At 41.5% G+C, this 21486-nt stretch overlaps 1 protein-coding gene across 3 annotated transcripts in view; it reads left to right on the top strand.

The window, feature by feature from the left end:
- Positions 1-21486, top strand: part of LOC146835075 (vitamin D3 hydroxylase-associated protein-like) — a 536242-nt gene that overhangs the window by 288518 nt on the left and 226238 nt on the right. For all 3 annotated transcript variants that reach the window (XM_085602742.1, XM_085602743.1, XM_085602741.1), the window contains exon 6: positions 5778-5818. In XM_085602742.1, coding sequence (XP_085458868.1) covers positions 5778-5818 — 41 coding nt within the window. The remainder of the gene's footprint in view (positions 1-5777; positions 5819-21486) is intronic.

Here is a 21486-nt window from a genome sequence, read left to right as displayed (position 1 = left end):
CAAATCGTGTACGGGATATCCGTCACTTATTAGTAAAGTAGAATGCACGTGCATTAGGATATACCCGTCTGCCAATTCCATACTCTAAATCAGGCAGTCTGTCACCAAGCGCTATAAAAAAGGTGTATAAAATATTTATAGAGTTTCACGGGCACCTGCGTCATAGCTACCTGTCTTGGAGTAATAATGAGCGACTGGTTCCTTTTCATCAAACACGTTAGAAATGCTCGACGTTGTAAGCAGTGAATCTGTAAGCTTTTAGTTTTCATCGAGGAGCTGCAGTCAGCCGAGGCGCGGTCAGACCTCCAAGCAGAGGGAAAGGAGGTGCTGCCAGAAAGCGGCATCTCACCCATGGCTTTCCCAGGCTGTGGATGGTCTTAATTTCTCAAGCCTTTCCCTGGAGGGTTAATTCTGCTGAGTAAGGAAGCACGATGCTTACTGTGCATCCTGGCATTATTGGGGCATCGCTTTACTTTTGCATCGGACTGAAATACACTGCACTCTGGGTCATGGGGACGGGTGGCCACCGTGGCCTATTAGCTGAGCAGTCTGAGAACTACATTCTAATTCCTGCTTCCCCTCGAGAGCGCGTTGTGTGAGTGACCCTGAACGAATCACTCAATCAATGGGTGCGTCATTTCCTTTATCCGTTTTTATTTTGTTATGAAAACATTGTTGTTCCGTGTCAAAAAATAAGTTAAGGATGCATTTAAGAATATACTTTGGAATGTATTTGTGAGTGTGTGCAAGAGGGTATTGTTAGGGCGTTGGGAGACTGATGGAGGACACTGGGGGCCTTTGGTCTGTGCTGAAATGTATATTGCCATTGATGGGTGGCAGTCATGGGCGGTTGATGGCAAGATAGCAGGCACCAGAGGGAAAATTTAACTGTGGGGCATTAGTAAGAAATGATTGATCATTGATTCCCACTTTAAGCTTTCCTAAATATGGTCTTTGTAACTTTACGGTTGTGGGAACAGATTTGTTACCACTTTTGTGCCCGGCTTGCATCACAACAGTTGAGGTGACAAACCCAACTAAAAAATACAATCTCGACTGATCTATCATAACTAATTCTCTTAATAATATAGCTCCTCCATAATCTACGTGACAGCGTTCTGTAAGTAAATATGCACCATGGTTCAGTGATAAACTTCGCTCCCTAATGAAAGCACTGAAAAAGACAGCGAGAGTATGGAGGCAATCTAACTATCATTCTAATATAATGCACCATCAGTTATTGTGCATGCCATCAGCTGCTTCAGAAAGTGTCTGTGGAGGAAATAATGCCCCATCATATGTTATCATGTCTGTAAACATGGCACACCAATTATTGTGCCAGTTATCCTACCCCATTAGTAATTTTACATGGAACAATATCACAACAGTTACAGTGCATACAATTTTGCTCCTTTCCACTTATCTTTGCTATAAATGATGCATTACAGTACATTTAAAATATCGGTATGCTATAGAGCAGTTGGGCGGTGCGCCGCTCACTCCATACAGGGGCTGAATTTCACCCCGTGTTTCCCAGTACGCTAATGAACAAAACATATTAAAACATAAAAAACTGCAGCTAATATATATGGTATGCTATAGGGCATTTGTGCAGTGTGCCACTCTCCACATACAGGGGCTTAATATCTGCATTTCTCGTTGGTCACGTGCTTTCGCTTCACTTTTGGTTGTTATCTGCTAATGAAATTTATGGCCTTTCTAGTCGCTGCCGCCCTTGGTTAACCTAGTTGGATTTCTGAAATGGGTCACCCTATTCCAGACCCTTTGTTTTACTTTATCAGCAACCAAGCTCCGTGTCTTGTGTTGGTTCTCTTCGCCCCCGTGCCTCCTGCCAGCTGTTTCTGCTTGCTTTCCCACTGCCTGCCACCCCACCCTACCCTCTATCCTGCTTTACTACCCATCATTCATCCCTTGTTTTTCTGTGTTTTTTTTATTATTGTGAAAGCTTTTTAAAAAGCACTGATGCGCACTGCTCGGAGCTAATCGGAAAACTCTCTGGTGCTCCACACAATAAACAAGCATTTGCAATGCAATAGGTCTCGCATTTATACGAGTTTGAGCTATTGGCATTGTAAATGACAATGATTTTTATTTAAGTTTGGTTTTTTAAAAACATAAATAAAAGGCACTGTCATTTACAATGCTAATAGCTCAAACTCTCGCAAATGCGAGACCTATTGCATTGCAAATGCTTGTTGTCATTGCGAATTAGCTTTAGCGTATTTGCACTAAACCCACCAATACCAACCATATAAAGGCATGATTTTATAAATGAACAGTGGCAAAGCTAAATGGTCTCATCTTCAAAACACTAGTTTTGGCTTTGATAATGCTTGTTTGCCTTGGCATTGGTGCTCCTGTGCACTTTACTTATTATTTTTTTACTTTATCTTCCTAAAATGGCCTTTGGCCATGTTGAAATGGCAAATTAAACAAGCATTGGCATAGCCAATAGGTCTCGCCTTTGGGACCTTATAAGTGTTTAGCCATGCAACAGTTAATGTTACTGCACCAAGGATATTGTGCTGGATAACTAAACACTTAAACGGTCCCGAAGGCGAGACCTATTGGCTATGCCAATGCTTGTTAGCATTTCAGCGTGATTATAGAGGTATGGGCGAAACCGTTTAGGGCCGTTCCGTTCAGAATTTGATGGCCTATGGTGTTGAAAGCACTGCTAGATAACAAGGGTATAAGAAGTCGGGAATGGGCACAAGTGAAGGGTATGACATGAAATTCCAAATGTAAAAATCATAAAATGTGTGATTTAAGATATGGATGTCATTTAAGAACAAATGTGTTATTTTCTTGAAAGTTAAAAACAACGAATAACTACATTGTAAATAGAGACACGAGTTTTCCATTTTTACTATAAATGCTTCCCTCTCTTTATTTTAAAAATCACAAAGAAGTAGAGGTTAAGGGTCTGATTTGCAAAGGGGCTTACGTGTAGTAAAGGTACAAGTGTGGAGTCTCTGCACTCTGGGCAGCCTCTCTGTCCAGCGCACTGCAGTGAGTGCAGTGCGGAGATTCTGCCATGAGTGAAGAGACACGTAACTTTATTGCATATTAGTCCCTTTGTGATTTGAGCCCTAAGCCTTCATTTAAGGGTCTCACCATATGTTCAATCATGTCTGCTAGATCAAACGTTATGCATATAATCAGAAGCCCTAGTATTAAAACATGCCATCTTGTAATGTGCCATACATTGTCATTACCTTTTCTGTTTGCGAAAGGCACCAGTTATCGAAAGTAGTAAAATAAACTTTTACTAAACTCACCTTGGTGAAACTGCATCGATTGCTGCTGCTTATTGAGGAGCATAAGGGCTGGTACCCAGCTAATGCCCCGTGCGCTCATTGAGAAAAGTGTGGGGTGACCAGCAATATCAAAGGAGAGGCAGAACGTTCTAAGAGTATGAGCATAGACAAGAACAGAGGAGAGGATAGGATAGTGGAATGAAGGGTCCCGAACACAGGAGAGGGTTGAGTAGTCGGTTACAGGACAGGCAGTCAGTGCGAAGGGAAACGCAGGGGAAACTGTTGGATGAAAGAGGCAAAGATTTGATGAAGGGAGGACAAAATGGTTACGGGGGGGCACAGGGTGGATTAGCTACTTTCATAAGAGGAAACGTTTGTTAGGAGGATGTTGTGTTAAATCGTAATAATGTAACTGCGCAGGGTTGAGGCGAGTGAGGACATGAGCACTGTGGACTAATTATAGTGTTAATCTTGGAGCAGATGTAGCAGGGTGAAGTCATGAGCAGGTAAGGATGAACAATAGAATACTGATAATTGAAGATGATGGAGAGAGTAAAGAGCTGAAGGTTTGCACAGAGCGCTTGTGGATGGTGAGGTAATGAGGTCCTGGAAATAGATAGATTTGACACCTCCTAGATCATCATGCAGTGTATGAAGGGCTTGCTTATTAACCAAGAAGTTAGCAGTGAATATGTGCTTTCGCCATTTATGTACTGCTGCCCTCATTTACTGTTATGCGCTCTTATTTCAAGTGTAATTCATGGCTGAGGCCTATCTTTGGTACAAGGTGGATAATGAAGCAGTTGTATGAGCTGTAGTGCAAGACTGAAGTGAGGTTTTCATGAAGATCACGTGGAAAGCAGTGAGAGCAGTGGGGTCCTGTTTTCTACAGCAGATGGGTACATGAGAGAGCGATCTACAAGGAGGCGAACTGATTTGCATGTGAAATGTGTGATGTCAGATGGAGCGATGATGGGTTTAGATTTGGATAAAGTGTTTGAAATTAGCATAAAATTGAGTGGCTTACCTTGCTTGTGGGTGGGATTAAGGAAGGTGTCATTTGAGGAGTGATCAGACAGAAGTGGAGACACTGCCGAAAGCATCAGTAAAATATTTTGGCAAGTTATGGTCACACCAGTGAAAGCAGAATCATTTGGTGAAGGCAATAAATAGGTGTGTAGCATAATTTCCGCCATGAAAGAGGCTTATGGTGCGAGTCCTAATGAGAAAACATCTTGTCATCCATAATAAAACACTGACCACGGAGAGTAAGATCACATAGGTATGCTTTACTAAGGTAATACCTAAAACAAAACAAACGTTAGATTGGTTTTGAAATAACAGTAAAATCATGAGTCTGAGTCTTAGGACCTGGAAGGCCAGTGCAATCAGGAGTGAAATACGGACAGTATTGGAGCATGCTAGTATAAACTATGTTCAGGATCCTTTGAGACACCTTTAAAAATACATTTTAATACAAGTAAAAGGGATAGCTCCTTTCCGCTCCTAAAGCGTCTTTTTTTTAACGCAGAACAAAATGCTGTATGGTGCTCTGTAAAACACGTTAGCGCCACCTGGTGTATTTCATGCAATACGGCCCCAGAAATGTTCTGCCAAATGCAATGGATCTCCGTCACATAAACAAAGGCAATAAAAATCAAACATCAAAGCGGCGAAAGTGAAAGTAATCGAGCAGAGCATCAAAGGGCTGGGTGAGAAGGGAGGGGGGAATGCAAGGGTCAAAGCGGCTAAAGTGAAAGAAAGCTATAGAGAAGGGAGGGGGGAGTGGGAGCAGCTGTGCACGTGCATGTGATCGTGCACTCAAGGTTTAGGACAGCCAAAAGACTGTGGGTAGCACTTTGAAAATCCCACATACAAAATGTCTCTTCGAGCCTTTGGCTCAGCGAGACCTAAAAATGACAAAATGGGTGCTGGTGTATAATGTAAAAAAAAAAGAAAATAGGGAGCGGGATGTGGGAGCAGTGGAGGAGTGGGGAAAAAAGCAGAAAGGGCACAGGTATATGAAAGGGAACAAGGTGATTTGGCAAAGAACAAGGAGTGCTTAATGAAAAATAAAAAAAGGAGTCCTTTCCATTCAGTAGCAGACATAATAAGTCAGAATCAATGCCAGGCAGCAGTGCTACGGGGGTGTGCAAATATTGGAATGAGGAGTAAAGTATTGGAATAAGGAGAAAAGTATTTGAATAATGAGCAGAGAAATGACAGACAAGAAAACTATTCAGTCATGAGCAAGGAGCTTCTCCAAAGCCCCCCTCTTTGTTTTGTTCTGTTCTGTGGGGTGAACACAATTTGTTTTTGACAGCTAAACTGTTTGTAGATGAGCCCCAGGAAGGGGTATATCCATTGGCCATAGACCAATTACTCATTTTGTTTTCAGATATTGCTATTACATTTTGCTTGAATTTTGCCACAATGAGAAATGAAACAAATCAGTAGATCCACTGTAATGTGCATTTTCTTTGTTTTATTCCATAGCACTGCCGGTTTTGAAACTCCAGTACAGGGCATGAAGACAGGTAGGTCAATTTTAATGTCTTACTTTTGAATAAAGATTCTAATAAAGAAATGGACAGATCTGGTTGTTATGAGGCAGAGTTTGTCTAAAGCCGTCATGTGGTTGGATTGATACAAACAATAACTTATGCTTATGCACTTTGGTCCTGATTTAGATCTTGGCGGACACATTACTAAGTCACAACGGTAATGGATATCCAGTCTGCTGAAATATAAATCCCATAGTATATAGTGGAATTTATATTTCGGCGTACATACTATCTGTCACCATTGTAATGGAGTAACCAGTCTGCAGAGATCTAAATCAGGCCCTTCGTTCTTTGGCACGCTTCATGTACTTTGTACTCATCTATTCAAAGAACGATCTACTGATCTTAACATCATCGAGATCACGAAATCCCCAACACTGAAATATCAGTTTGCACCCAAAGCATCACAACAGAGAGTAAGAATTGGGTAACCACTAAGAAAGGAAACTGGTGACCTGATTATAGTTTGGCTGTGGGTTACTTCATCACAAACGTGGCAGATATTCCTTCCGCCTTGCTACAAGTGCCATAGGATATAATGCACTTATAATAAGGCAAACAGGATACTTGCTACCTGTCTGCCAAACTCTAAATCAGCGTTAAACAACAATAGGGTGACCCTGTGTCCCTCAGAACCTGGGCATGAATATATCAACAAAAACCATAGTTCTGTCGGGTGTCTGTACTATTTCTTATAGGAGGAACTATTACTTTGACTATTTTTATGCACACTTCATAAATACTATCTACAAAGAAACAGTGGAACACATAGCAAGCAACACAGACACTGATTACCAAGTATTATGGCTATTTATATAAATTAAATGTATTTATATAAACTCGCTAGTCTTTGAACAAGGCTGTCAACACAAGGTGAATTCTTAAGTGATGTGTACTAAAGTGACATTTGTGTTCAGTGGTTAGAAATAGTGCATATAATATGTACAAGGTGATTACAAATACAGTGGGGCCGATTCACAGAACTAACTTAAGACAAAATCCTAAACTTACTACTTTTGGTATTCACAGAAGTTAGGATTTTGTCTTAAGTTTGTCTTAAGACAAACTTAAGACAGACTTAAGACAGACTTAAGACAGACTTAAGTCAGACTTAAGACAGACTTAAGACAGACTTAAGACAGACTTACGACTAACTTAAGACAGACTTAAGACAGACTTAAGACAGACTTAAGACAGACTTAAGACAAGCTTAAGACAAAATCCTAACTTAAGTCTGTCTTAAGTCTGTCTTAAGTTTGTCTTAAGTCTGTTTTAAGTCTGTCTTAAGTCTGTCTTAAGTCTGTCTTAAGTTTGTCTTAAGTCTGTCTTAAGTCTGTCTTAAGTTTGTCTTAAAACAAACTTAAGACAAAATCCTAACTTCTGTGAATACCAAAAGTAGTACGTTTAGGATTTTGTCTTAAGTTAATTCTGTGAATCGGGCCCTGTATATACAGCTCATCACGAGGGCAATACCATGCCCGTTTCCGGGCCAGTTTCAACAATCCTGTCAGATAACCCCTCTCTTTCAGGCGGCTGGTAAGAGTTTCTGTCTCTTTAAAAAAGTTTACCCTACTGGTGCAATTTCTTTTGAGCCTGAGGTACTGGCCATATGGTAAATTATCCCTCAAGCTCCGTGGATGGTGTGACTCATATTTGAGGAGCGTGTTCCTTTCAGTGGGTTTCCGATAGAGATCACTGTATAGGAGGCCCTCCTCCACCTGGAAGGTTAGGTCCAAAAAGTCGATTGCTTCGCTGCTGTAAGCCATTGTGAACTGAATATCGCTGGTTCTGTTGTTCAGCCAGTCTTTGAAGTCATTTAGGTCATTGTCGAACTCCACGAGGGAGCGTGCATCCTTTGAAATCCTTTTTAACCTATATGAAAGCCTCTACAACAATCGCGATTCATCTCAAAGAGGCAATATAGACTATTTGCACGCAACATTTGCCTACTTCTAAGAACCTACTGTTATTAACTTTGGGAGTGGGACCGCCGTTACATTTATTGACCATAAGGATTCTACTAAAAGCAACCATTTTAAAGACAACCGAAGATACATTGCGGGGCATTTATAATTGATCTAGAGGCTTTAAGTGGGTATCGGTGGGAGCCTTTACAGGACATTTTACAATTTTCAGTCATACGGAGCGTGACTTCTTTATCCGCTTCTTTCAGATCGCACACACCAATAGCAGGATATCGGCTGGTGAGCCTGTATGGGACAATAAATGATTTTTACCCCCACATAGCGTAACTTCATTATCAGCTTCTTTCAGATCGCACACACCAACAGCAGGATATCGGCTGGTGAGTTGGCCTCTCTTGCTCGTTCACTCGAGTTGTCCTGATATGCACATGAACAACTAGAGGTGGGATCAGGGCAGGCACTGTATTAATATCCCTATGTTCATCCCACAGACTGCAGTAATTTGAATGGATTCTGATGACTGACTCTTGCCTGTCTGACTTAATTATTTCTCTGGGTGAGTTTCTCCACCCACACCCGGTTTCACAGTAATTAGAAATGTGGTCTAGTGACTAGAGGCAGGACCAGGGGGTACAATTAACTTATAACTCTATATTCACCCCACAGATTGTTCCAACTGGTCGGTTGCTTCTTGACTTCCTACTAACCACGAGTGATTTGCTTAGGGTGAGTGATGTCACCTATGCCTTAGCATTGACTTACGTGCCATGGCTGATTTGCACATGGAATACATATTGATTTATACCTTCCTTATCCGTAGGCTGTCATCCCCCATTCTCCCACTCTTGTCCTGATGAAGACTCGTCTTGACTTCTTAACTAAGCCTTGTTTGGGTTGAAACGTCGACGATCTTTTATGGACCAGATGTATCAAGTCTCTCGGTGTAAATGAGTGTTTAATTTAATTTTTTACAAGTATCTGTTATATTAGTCTGGCCGCCATCATTGCCTTTCCTTGTATATACTGTATTTGTAATCACCTTGTACATATTATATGCACTATTTCTAACTACTGAGCACAAATGTCACTTTAGTACACATCACTTTAAAATTAATCTTGTGTTGACAGCCTTGTTCAAAGACTAGCGAGTTTATATAAATGTATTTAATTTATATAAATAACCATAATACTCGGTAAACTTTAAATCAGGCCCTTAGTCACTTACATTTTTTAAACTCTGCAGGAATCTGTATTGTCTTAGAGGTCTGGTTTACAGGGAATTCAGTGTAAGTTTTCAAAGACTCATTTAATAGCCCAAGCCCAGCATTGTGATATCAAACGTCTTGCCTAATTCTTGCATTCACAAACAGTCCGATTCACAATGGATGACTTATAATTGTAACACACAAAACTTTAACCTGCACTTAAGTCGCAATATGTGAAAGGGCTGGAAATGCATGCAGTACACAACCAGGCAGTCTACTGAATCATGACACTTGTACAAAGTCATAGATGTCAACTTAAGCTGTTTCAATCAATATTCCTGAAGGTGTGTCTGAGCAGTGGTGAGCAAAATCCTTTAAATTGTGGCGAACATCCACTCAGTCAGAACTAGGGCCAGATTTAGGGTTTGACAGAGAACACTTTTCACTGAAACAGTGACAGAGTGAATTCTCTTCTAAACTCACGATCCGCCATCCCAATTTAAAGGTCTCTAGATTTGATGGGGAGAAGTACCTCAGGATGTTAGAGGCAATATCCTAGCCATACTGATGGAGTAACCTCTGTTCCCCAGAGCCAAATCAACCCCATAATAGTGATTCACAAATACCTACTTTTTTCAGTTCATCTTAATTACATTTAAAAAAATGTAGATTGCAATGTTTCTAAAAGTGTGGGCGAATAACCAGTTAAAGAGAGAAATGTTATACATTTTCAGAATATCAAAGATTAAATCAAACTTGTTTACGAAATTCTACCCCAAACACAAGGATGCACAATAACACATATACTATTCACAGAGAGGGCTATCATTATCAGTTTATTTCCCAAATACCATCCACTAACCTATTTCCACTAATATAGTTAAGTTACATATGTGCATGTCACAAAGCTTTCTAAATTAAGTAAGCACTTGTAAATCCCTATCATGAGTAGGTGTATCTTACGTGTGTTGTGCTTTACACATGTTTTTGTGACTCAAGACCTAAATCCCTATTCTATAATTGAAGGCATAGCAGATCCTAATTATAATTGTTGACAACATCAAATATGTATGGCTTTGCGTATGTGGAATCATATGGAGCACTCTTGGCTAAAAGCAAATGGAGCATTGTACTAAGCTTGGAGTTATGTGAAGGGGTATATCTGTGAGCTCATTGAATAAGTGGATGAAGTGTTTTCTGAAGTGAGGAGTTTCAATTCATTATTGAAGAGGAGTGACAACATGAAGGAGTTCAAGGTCCTAGGAGCACATCAAAAGAAGCCCTGGCTTCCCTACTTTTTCCTTTCGTACATTTTGTTATATTGAGCCTGGTGCGATTGCTGTTGAGAGCTTTATGTAGGCCACTGGATACATTTATCGCCCAATATGTGCCTCAGTTTACTAATTTAATGCAGCAGTTTTAAATGTGATGTGAGAAAGCAGAGAGAGTCAGAGGACATCTTTACGGCTGGGTACAAGTCTGTCAAGTTTCCTGAGACCCTTCATCACAAAGTAGCAGCATAGGGGTCAGGTATGACTCTGAGGCAATGCCTTTATAAGGCAGGTTAAGCAGGTCAGGCATGGATCTGGGTGATGCCTTTGTTAAGAAGGATAGGACTAGGGCATGCACATATATCTGCTTCAGGAATGAAAGCTTTCATTTTGCATGGGATGATGTTTTAGTGTCTTTTTTTAGGTCTGTAGTCTGAAGTTGGTGGTATTTTCACTGTGAAACTGTTCTAGATTTGACACAGTTGAACATTGCATGGCATGTGGCATTAGGCAGGCAAGGTTGGTTACTGAGAGCCATTACTGGTACAGAATTGTTGGTTGTCACTGGCAATTAGCACAAGATCTGTCTTCAGGTATGAGTTGGTACTGAGGAAATCTTTGTCATGTAATTTTCTGATGTGATATTCATAGAGATAATTGCCATCAGCATTCTGAAGAACCTTGATGCTCCTGTCAGAATTGAGGGCTCCTTTGACCCCCTTGCTTTCTATGTAGAGGTTAGATTTGATTGGCGATAAGAAAGGTACCTTAGGACACTAGTTGTGTTACAGGGATGTGGCTGATCTGATTAGACCCATATGTGTGAGGTTGGATCTGATGCTCAGGTAGAATATGGTTGATTGAAAGACAATCCCTTTAAAGATCATTTTTGGGATTTGATGCAGAACGATATAATAAACTGCAAAGAGATCCAACAGGATGATGAGGCCAGGTTCACTGTTGTTGATTTCGAGTATGGTATTGACTACTTGGATGGTGGTTGTACTACGTGTTGCACTGGGATATAAACCCAGGTTTGGAGATTTGAGAATGGTAGTGTTCTCGTTTTGTCCATGGATTTAAGTGTCCTCTACCGTTTTATATCAATCTTACCTAGCAGTGATAGGTCTGTGATCTGTCAGTGCTGGGAAACCTTTGGTTTCTGCAGGATGGGAAAGATGTGTCTTGCCTTGAAAGAGATGTGGAACATGCCTTGCTTGAGGAAACCAACCATAACATTATTTTGCAGAGCAACTGAACTCTACTAAAGAGAACATATATAGCTTCATGGGGCGGGCCACCAAAGGTGTTCATTGTAGTAGCTAGCGGCCTGGTAAATTGAGTTACCACAATGTAGGTGAAATTGAAAGCTGTGTAGACTGAGAACAGTTTTAAAGGCAGCAGAGTGGACACATTTTGCAAAGGGCAAGAACCAAATGGTAAATTTATATCAAATCTCAATAATGTCGAGTAGATACTATATCAAAATAGTATACCGAGATAGCATATCAAAGTCGGAGAACAAGGTATAACAAATAATCTAAGAGTTGGTAGCAGCTATCCTGCAACTCCTGTGGATCCCTAGCCTTCTAGAGAAATAAAAACTTACAGAGCTATCTTTAGTAATAGGATTGTTATCTCACGTTGACAGTGTGTGTATTCAGAAACACCAGGAAATGCCTTAGAGGTAAGGTGAACAATTCTGGCTATCTTAATTGATCCTTATAAGAGAGGACACTCTAAGGGCAGACACCTTTAAAAAAGAGTATACATAGAAAGGCACTAGGGTGCTGTCATTCCTTGCTGTAGGCTTTGATACCGCAGAGAATGCTTTTGAGAAAACACTTGGAGTTTATGGGTCAAGAGTTATACATTAAGGAAGGGTGGCTGTGTTCACCTAGAATGAGGTGGCCCAGGGATTCCAAGATCACATCAAGAAAAATCAGAGTACACATGAATATAATTCAAAGGTAGTGTAGGTATGAACCATTCTGTCCTATTTGGGAAAATCTTGTTTTTAATTTTGCCTTAAGCATATAGGCTATTAATGCATTCTGATTAGTATTTCTAAAGAGTAGATGGACTTGCAAAACTGGGATTTGATTGTTATATTTTCTTTGGCTCAAGCCTACCACAACTATCAAGACATTAGTACAGACCATGGTCCTCATTGTGTAAAGAGGAATTCGTTCCTGTGTGTCAATAGAAGCAGCTGCTGCAATGCAGAAACTACAGCCTATGACACAAAGGGTTGTGGGAAGGCAGAGACTCCTAGCAACAAGAAGTTTCCGCATGGGTGTGCTCGCTCATCCGTGCTCATAGCAAAGACTCGTTTGCATGTGGCTATCCACATGAAAATCTGATCCTGCCCACTAACTATGAGTTTCAAGTATTGGATGAAGATTACCTTGTTGGTGGTAACAGGGCATACACAGTTCAGGATTAGACCAGACACTTCTTGGTTTAATTTGGGTCTTGTAGGTAACACAAGTCTTCCTAGGATTGTAGCCCAATTTTGACAGAGCAATTGTGACTTTGACCACACAATGTGCTGAACATGCCATTCATTCAAGCACCATGTGGTGCTAACTGGTACACCAGTGCTGAGCAGATGGCAGGACTCATAACTGTAAGAGGCGGAAACAGACTTCACTGTAGTGTGTCAGCTGCACTATGGATGGCAGTTATGGTAATAGGGCATGCAAAGATGGAAATTGGGGTCTTGCTGTTATTCTCCATGTGAAGAAGCAGTGAAGTCTCACAAGACTTACATTAAGTCAGTAGCATTAATGCAGCATTGTTGAATCTTGATTGAATCTTAATTGCTCACAGAGGTGCATGTCTTGTAGACGAATCTGTTTGGATACCATCCTCTCTCTGGCATAAAGCCACAGAAGCATCCCATAAGCCGGGTCTGTTGGCTCAGTGGACTAATGCATCCACTGCAGGGGCCCGTGTTCGACTTCATGGTCACAGGTTCAAATCCCGGCGGGTCCACTCAGCCTTTCATCCATCTGAGGTCCATAAAAAGAATACCATTGAGTTGGATAACAATAAACATCTGTTATTCAGCGCCAAGATACCCCGTTAGGGGTGAACATGCGCTTTACAAATACACATGTTATGTTATCCCCTCATTGTGTCAGAACCACACATCCATCCTCTGCCTATGGGAGATATTCCACCCATGAGCTCGGTTGACCACTGTTGGACCCAGCGGTTTCCAGCTAGCATGGACGCATCGAAGCTAGGTAGAATCCACCATCCACACCGTATGTATAAAACACTGGTCTTTGTATTGCAATCAAAACAACATACACATTGGATATATACTTTACAGTTATATACAATTGTATAACTCTTCCCTTAGCAGCAGAATGACATGGACATATATGTACTAGTCATAGGTATCCACTTGCCTCGTTATCGCCTCAATCTCGTAAGCAACATAAGTCCATGTGCGTACTTCCCCGAGGTGTTCACCATCCAAGCAATCTCTCCCACATCAAAAGCGACAGAAACATTTATGCAGGCTGTTCAGAGGTATTCCACTTTCACGCTAACACATTAGCATAAAACACGTCATTCACAACATCCCGTACAGTTGTAATCGTCAAGCAATCACAGGTTTTTACCCCCACTTATCCATACCAGGAAGGCCCCTCAGTGGTCTGCAGTTTCCTTTGAGCCCCTAGTTTATGGCTTTCTTATCAGTAAGTCACAGATATAGCTGTCCCTGCCAGCACCCAGATGTGGATTGGAGACAGGCTGACAGGCACACAGAGCCACGAGCACAGAAATGCCCACTTTCCCAAAGTGTTATTTCCACCATAGTAATGTCAAATCCACTCACACCACCAGAGAGGATTCGCCATTACTAACTCATCGATATCAAAAACTATACTGCCACTCTTCTGCACGTAGGAAATACAGCTCAATATCCTTTCCACAGATCCCTCACTTCAATGCAATGCGACAAGCAGCCTCCATCATACCGAACACACTATCCGGTGCAATTCACTACCAGTGCACATATCGCACAGGCGCAAATGCCCTTCCTCTTCCTGACACCGCACCTTGTCCCCAGGGAGTACTCCGATATAGCGAGAGACCTGCAGAACCTTTGCAAGTAGCTTTTTAAATGCCAAGCCGAGAAATAGTAACCTGCACGCCAGGGCAAACCTGTGGCACGTTTGAAGAACTACCTCCGTTGATGGCACAACCAGTGCTTCAGGCCCACAGAGGAGCATTTGAGTTATATGCCCTACGCATTTGTCTTACCCCCTAGACAAGAGACTTACAGCTAACTCAAATCTGCCGATCATGTATACACTAATCACCGGTATGTATATGACAAGCACAGCACTTTGGCACTGAATGGCAGTGTCAAAATCGCTCACAGGCCTAAGGCTAGCATATAGATCAGCGGAAAACCGGGAGGGACAGAAGCAAATTGTCGTGGGAAAGCACCCTAGAAAGGCCCATTTCCAACGAGCACCATACAGAAATGATTGAGTAGTAAGGAAAATTAACAGCTCAGACCTTTGTTTCCCTTTTTCTCATGCAGAGGGTATCTATACTTAACTGTGAAGTTGAAAAATGTCTTTGTTGCTGGGGCTATTCATACAATTAGCATGATGATAGCTTTTGGTATCTCACTAATACCCATAACAGATTTGAAAAAGTTTTTTAGGATTTTGTTCAAATTTGGATTAGAGAAGTAAGCAATTAAAAATGCTCTTTAAACATTAGAAATAATTACACATGTATTAAAGGTATGTTTAGTTACTAATTACATGTTTCTAACATGTATTTGCAATATGTGCTTTCTGAAAGCTCTCTAATTAGTAATCACATTTTTTAATAGATATATTTCAAATTATTTCATTTGGTTAAAACAATATTTGCATTGTATTTCCATTGTATATTTACTCAAATAAAATAAATAGGTAAAAAGATAAAACAACTTAAATTTACTTTTGAAAGGTTAGTATTTGTTTGGGAATTTATTTACGTTTAGTCTAAAAGTATGTAAAATGTTTTGAAACCTATTTTCTAGTTTTTAAATTTTGGAATTAATTAAAACTTATTTTAAAGATTTGTTTATAAACTTAGATTTGTTGTTTAAAAAGCCAAATGGTAAAACAACATATATTTCAACGCCTCATGAACTGAAGTGTCTTAAAGCCATGTTCTGTATTATTTGAATCCTCAGTGTTTATTAGATCACCACAGCTAAGACAATTTGTCATCACACCTTGCACTGACAAACTGCATTAATGAGATACACATCAATCCGAAGAATCACGATTGGCAGTTTTTCAGGCACACAGTGCATCAGAAATTTCTAGTCATCCAATCCGGATGGTTTTCTTCTTTAGCATTAATTAAGTACAAGGGTGGATCTGTGGTTTTCTTGGTTAGAATCACTTGTAAACAGGTATATCTTAGCCAGTGAGATTCAGGGGGTGTGAACCTCAAATTTCCCATCTAACAAAGTTGGAAAAACTAAGAGAGACATATGAGACCAAACTCTGGGCACCAAGCCCAACTACCAAGCTAAGAATGCATTTGTTCAGGGGGGGTCAATCCCCAGACAGCTCCCACACCCCCCAAAGCTAAGCCCCTGCTTGTATATGAATGTGAACAATCAAAGACTCCTAGATTTGTGAGCATTCACCAAACCTTTTCAGTAAATTTCCCACCCTGGAAATGCATCACTTTCCGTAGCGGGAAGGAGAACTGAATAGCCCGATATTTCATGTGGGTGCACATGAAGGGTAAACATATTTTCACAGTGGGAAAACAAAAAAAGTTCCATTTGCTAATGCACAGTTGGGTTACATTTCCTTATGCAGAGTTTACCAGCTGAAGAAAATTCGACATGCATATATATCACACATTCGAGTGTTTCTTGAGAACTATAACCATAGGCTTTTCTCTAGGATCACACTTGGAGTTCTTTAACAACAGGAGAGTTATTATCAGTAGAGCAGCCAGTGCAAAAGGACTGGGGCCCAGAGGTATGTGGTGGCCAGACTGCTCTGTATCAGCTGATATCATTTAGAAGTCTCCAGCACTGATTATCTTTTTCAGAATACCTACCTGGAACCCAGCTCTATGTATATTATGTGGGAGGATTTAGTGCATGGGACAATGCATACATTCTTCTTGCCAGTTGTTTGTTTGTCTATCCTCTCCTTTAAGCTTTGTCCTTGTTTACCAATTTTCACGGTATATATAATGTAGGAATTGGGTTATTAATTGTAAAGGCTGGGAGTCCTTCACAAATAACAGGTCCACATTTGTCACTTTACTGGGAACATTGTAGCACTTGACTCTCTCAGGATAGCGAAGCAGAGCAGTCCAAGGCCTACTCAGGTGAGGTAGTGTGGGCATGCAATCCCACTCAATAAATTACCAATTCAGGCAGTCCATTTTCGTTCTATTTTTATTACACACTACTAAACACTACACATTGAATTACAAACAATTGCATCAGGTAGATAGAAATACATTTGGTGACACCCTCATATCACAATACAGGCCTAGTGGGTCCTGACCCTCATAATCACAACATCCCGCACCCCCACCTACACCAGTTGCTACTTCATAATATACGTTTTGTCAGTATATCTAGTATAAATGAATCAGGCCTACTTTGGCAATGCACCACCAATCGAAACAATATTTGTATTGAAAATCATTCCTTAAAAATATCAACATACACTTTTCATCACAAATACCGTTAATAAAACATTGGCATTCAAAATAAGCATACAGATGTGCGTCAAGATATTTCTTTACTTTCTATAGGCCAAATAATGTAGCCATATGGTCAACCACAAGAGTTTCTTGTGCTCCGGAGCCCAAGAGCAAAATCCCCAGCTTCGGGATTGCTTTAACCCCTTCCATGCGGCGCGAATTCCGCCGCGGTGCTGACCGTTTCTTGCGCGGGCGGGCTCATGACGGAACGGTTCCGTCATGAGCACAGCTCAACCGACGCTCATGACGGAACCGTTCCGTCATGAGCACCGAAGGGGTTAAGATCCATTGAAACTTAGGGGCCCATTAGCATGGCTGGCGGATCCACCCACCAAAACACCCCACTGGACAGCCTTTTACCCCCACCACATTAGCATGGCGGGGGGTACCATGGCAGATGGAAAGACCGTCCATCGCTTTTCCGCCGGTAGGCAATCATCACAATTGCCTACCGGGCGGAAAATGCCCATAATATGGTGGCGTCGCCTTGCAGCCACCGCCATTCATAGTAGCATGTGGCATTCTCAATGCCTTTCCATGGCGGAGACTCCGCCATGGGAAGGCATGTGGTTTTTGTTTCGGGGGCCCGTTGCGGGCCCCCAGGGGGGTGGGGGGCTGCACGGACAAGGTGGCACGTTTTGCATGCCAATGCATAACATGCATTTGCAACATTGTGGCGGGTGCTGCTAAATGTTGTATGTACGGGATGCGACTGCCACGGTGGCGGTCGCATCCTAATTGGCGCTGCAGGACCGCCGCACCACTGGTGGCCAGTCCCAGCACAACTAGGGTGGCCCGCTATCCTAATGGACCCCTAAGCTTGGGGGGATAATTTTTAGGCTCCAGAAAACATAGGGTGCTACTTTAAATAAACCACTGCTGAGGGACTTCTGCACTCCCTGCAGCTCCTACCACAACACTTGCCAAATGTGATGGCGATAACCCTGCTCTTCTTTGTTAAATTACAGTATGGGGTTTGATCCAGTTCAGAAGTAGGGTGCTGGGATTCCAATAAATATTTCAAAGACCGAGTACCCCCAACAACCATAGATTGGCCCAAATTATTTTGTATATCACATATTTTCTCAGGATATATGCATTGGTGAAAGTAAATAAAGTTGATCCAAGTAACTGGATGCATATACTCTGAGTTAATACATGGTATATGAAATAAATTGGGCGAGTCTAGAGTTGTTGGGGATACTTTGTGTTTGAAATGCTCTTCCTTGGAACACCCCTAATATCCTACTGTTGATTTTCAGCCCCTGCACATTAAGGGGTTACTCCTCGGCTGGGAAAATGAATAATAGATGAGAAAAAAGCTGCATTCCATTTTGATTATTGTGCACTATATGTTTCTGATGCACTGGGTGCCTGAAAACCTGCTAATCGTGATTTTTCTAGTCGATGTATATATCAGTAATGCAGTTTGTTAGTGCAAGGTGTGATGACAAATAGTCTTAGCTGTGTTGATATATTATACACTGAGGATTTAATTAATACAGAACATGACCTTGAGACACTTCAGTTCATGAGGCGTTGAAATATGCGTGAAATTATTCATTATGTGTGAAAGTATACATTTAGCAAACATTGTGAATTCCATAAAACCATTTGGCTTTTTGAACAACAAATCCCAGTTCATAAACAAATCTAGAAAATAGGTTTCAAACTATTTTACATACTTTTAGACTAAACGTAAATAAATTCCCAAACAACTACTAACCTTTCAAAAGTAAATTTAAGGTGCTACTTGTCTTCATATTGTTCTTTGATTTTTGGGTACTGCAGTCCCAATAGGTACATCCATAGTCTCCTCCATTTGGTGGGTACTGCATGGAGTGCAGTACCCACTACCACGCCAGACCCCTGTGGCAGCTCCTGTGCTGCGCAGGAGCCAACATCTTCTTTTCAGCTACTGTCACACAGGAGCAACTCCTCTTGTCCCCCTGTGGCAGGAGCTGCACTGCTTACTCTTCCATAGTGGCAGCAGCAGCCAGGAGGTGCTGGGTGTGTTGCCCACCACAGACATGGGCATGGGGAGTAGCATTACATCCAGCGGAGCGGTCTCTGCCTCAGAGGGTCTCTCCTCTGGCCATGGAAAGACCATTCTAGTCCTGAGGGTCAGCTGGAGTTAAATTCCTTAGTCCATGCATCTGGGAGAACACAATTGGTTGCCTTAGGTAGCTATGATTCTTCTTCTTTTGTTCTTCCATGTGGGGTCCCACAGGGCTCTTCATTGAATCCCACTCTTTTTAATATCTATTTGTCTGAATTAGCGGTACTTATCAGATCCTTCGGGTTGGCATTAACTTCCTATGCAGACGACACACAAATCGTCTTGTCTGTTTTTAAAAACAGTCTGCCACTGATGCAAAGATTAAGGGAGTGTATGCTGGCAGTCAGTTCCTGGATGAGCTCACACTGCCTCAGGTTAAACTCAGGAAAAACCGAGATAGTCATCTTTAGTAATTTCTTCCCAAGCTGGTCACAGAGCTGGTGGCCAGATGAACTGGGGACAGCACCTATTCCAGCTGCCAAGGCCAAGAACCTAGGTGTGATCATAGACAAGAAACTAAATTTTGAGGTACAAGTTAATGCTGGTTCTTCATCTAGTTTGTTCTTACTTTAGGTAATCAAGAAAATCTTACATTTCATCCCTATGGATAGCAAGAAAACCTTAGTCACATCACTAGTTTTTGGCAAACTGGACTATTGCAACGGGCTCAATCTTGGTATGACAGAGAAGCAGCTATGTAAGTTTGAAATGATTCAGAATGGTGCTATTGGGCTTTTGTTAGGAATTCCCAAGTTTCAATTAGTTGGAAAACACATTCAGAAGCTGCATTGGCTCCCGTTTAAGAGCAGTATTATCTTTAAGGCCCATTGCATTACATATAGGGCTCTTCATAGTATGGGTACACGGTTCCTGAGACACTCGTTACATTGGTATGTCCCTAACAGACATCTCCGCTTTGAAGGAACAAAACTGATTTCTACTCCCAGATTTCACAAAGCTACCTGGGGTGGCAGGAGTTTCATGGTAGCAGCCACTAAGCTCTGGAACAGTCTCCCCATTCCCATTAGAATACTTCCCTTCCTGTCTGCCTTTAGGATGGCTCTGAAAACTTAGTTGTTTAATAAATAGAGGTCCTTGCTCATTCTGAACTACCAGCGCCAAGACACCTTTTGGTATTTGTGCTCTTAACAAATGTATTAACATTATTAACATAACAGGGTATCAGATGGCTTTTGCTTCCAGCTATGCATCCTTTCCCTGTCGGCGCTCCCAGGGCTAGGTTCTTAATTCTCTCTCCCTAGTTCAGGAGTTTTCAAGTGGGGGTGGTAGATTTTAGGGGCAAGAAACCTTCAGCCAATCCTATGATGCCACACAATCCCTCCATCCCTCTCCAACTCTCCTGAATAGCATTCTGGGACAAACCAAAATGAAGACTTTGAGAACTCTGTAGTAGGAGCTCCTTTGAGGAACTCAGCTCTGCTTCTAGCCGACACAACTGCCTGATCTCTTCCCACAAAAGCTTCAAAAGTGAGCCCCTGCTGTTTTGGCTCCACAGTTCTGGACTCCCTCCTTTGACCATTGGTCCTGGACTGCCCCTGCCCAGGAGCAGAGTGACAAGCTAATTATTAGATGCAGATTTCCTCCCCTCCACTTCTTTTCCCAGGAACTGAGTCAATCACTGTGGAGTGCCATTTTGTGTGAGGAGGCTAGGGAGCAAATAATGTGGCCTGGTAGGGGGGACAGCACAGTCCTGGATTCTGATTATGAGCTGAGCCACAGAAATATGACAAAAACTGATGTCCCATAAGATGTGGATGTGGGTTATTGGGGATTGCGAATTCTAACTTGGTGTACATGTTTTACCCCAGTTTATACCTTCTTGGACCTTGTAGACTAAAGTTGAGCAAAACTTACTTTCGGGCAGATTTGGCCTATATGTGTAGTCTGGTGAAAACACCACCGATTTTCCAGTAAACACTACAGACCTACACTATGCCCACTAATATTCAAACTTACCCCATGTTGCCTCTCTGCAACAGGCTACCTGAGTGCAGATACTGGGCTGCACACAACCATAGTCTCACACGTGTAGCCCTTACACGTACACTCGCACATGTGCATACATGTCCATTGTAACCAGCCCAGTGCCCTTTACCGTAGCTGCACCGCCACAGCCTTATCTTAAAAGGTGGACACACAGAGTTTACATGCTCGGTCCAATTAGTGTGGATTTTCCATAATTGAGACTTTGTTAGAGAGATTGACTCACAGTAAAGGACCAAAAACCAGGGAGTTAATTGCAAAAAATTACTGGTGGACTATATTGGTGGAATCAATTTCCTAAATAGATACATGTTATTCTATTATGATATGTTTAATTATAATTAACATTATTACAATATAAAATAAAAGTTAAAAATACTCTGTAAAGAAATGAAATAATGGTAGGCTTGTA

Source organism: Triturus cristatus, chromosome 4_2, assembly GCF_964204655.1.
Source record: "Triturus cristatus chromosome 4_2, aTriCri1.1, whole genome shotgun sequence".
NCBI classification, from domain to species: domain Eukaryota; kingdom Metazoa; phylum Chordata; class Amphibia; order Caudata; family Salamandridae; genus Triturus; species Triturus cristatus.
This window is presented reverse-complemented; position numbering and strand designations above follow the sequence as displayed.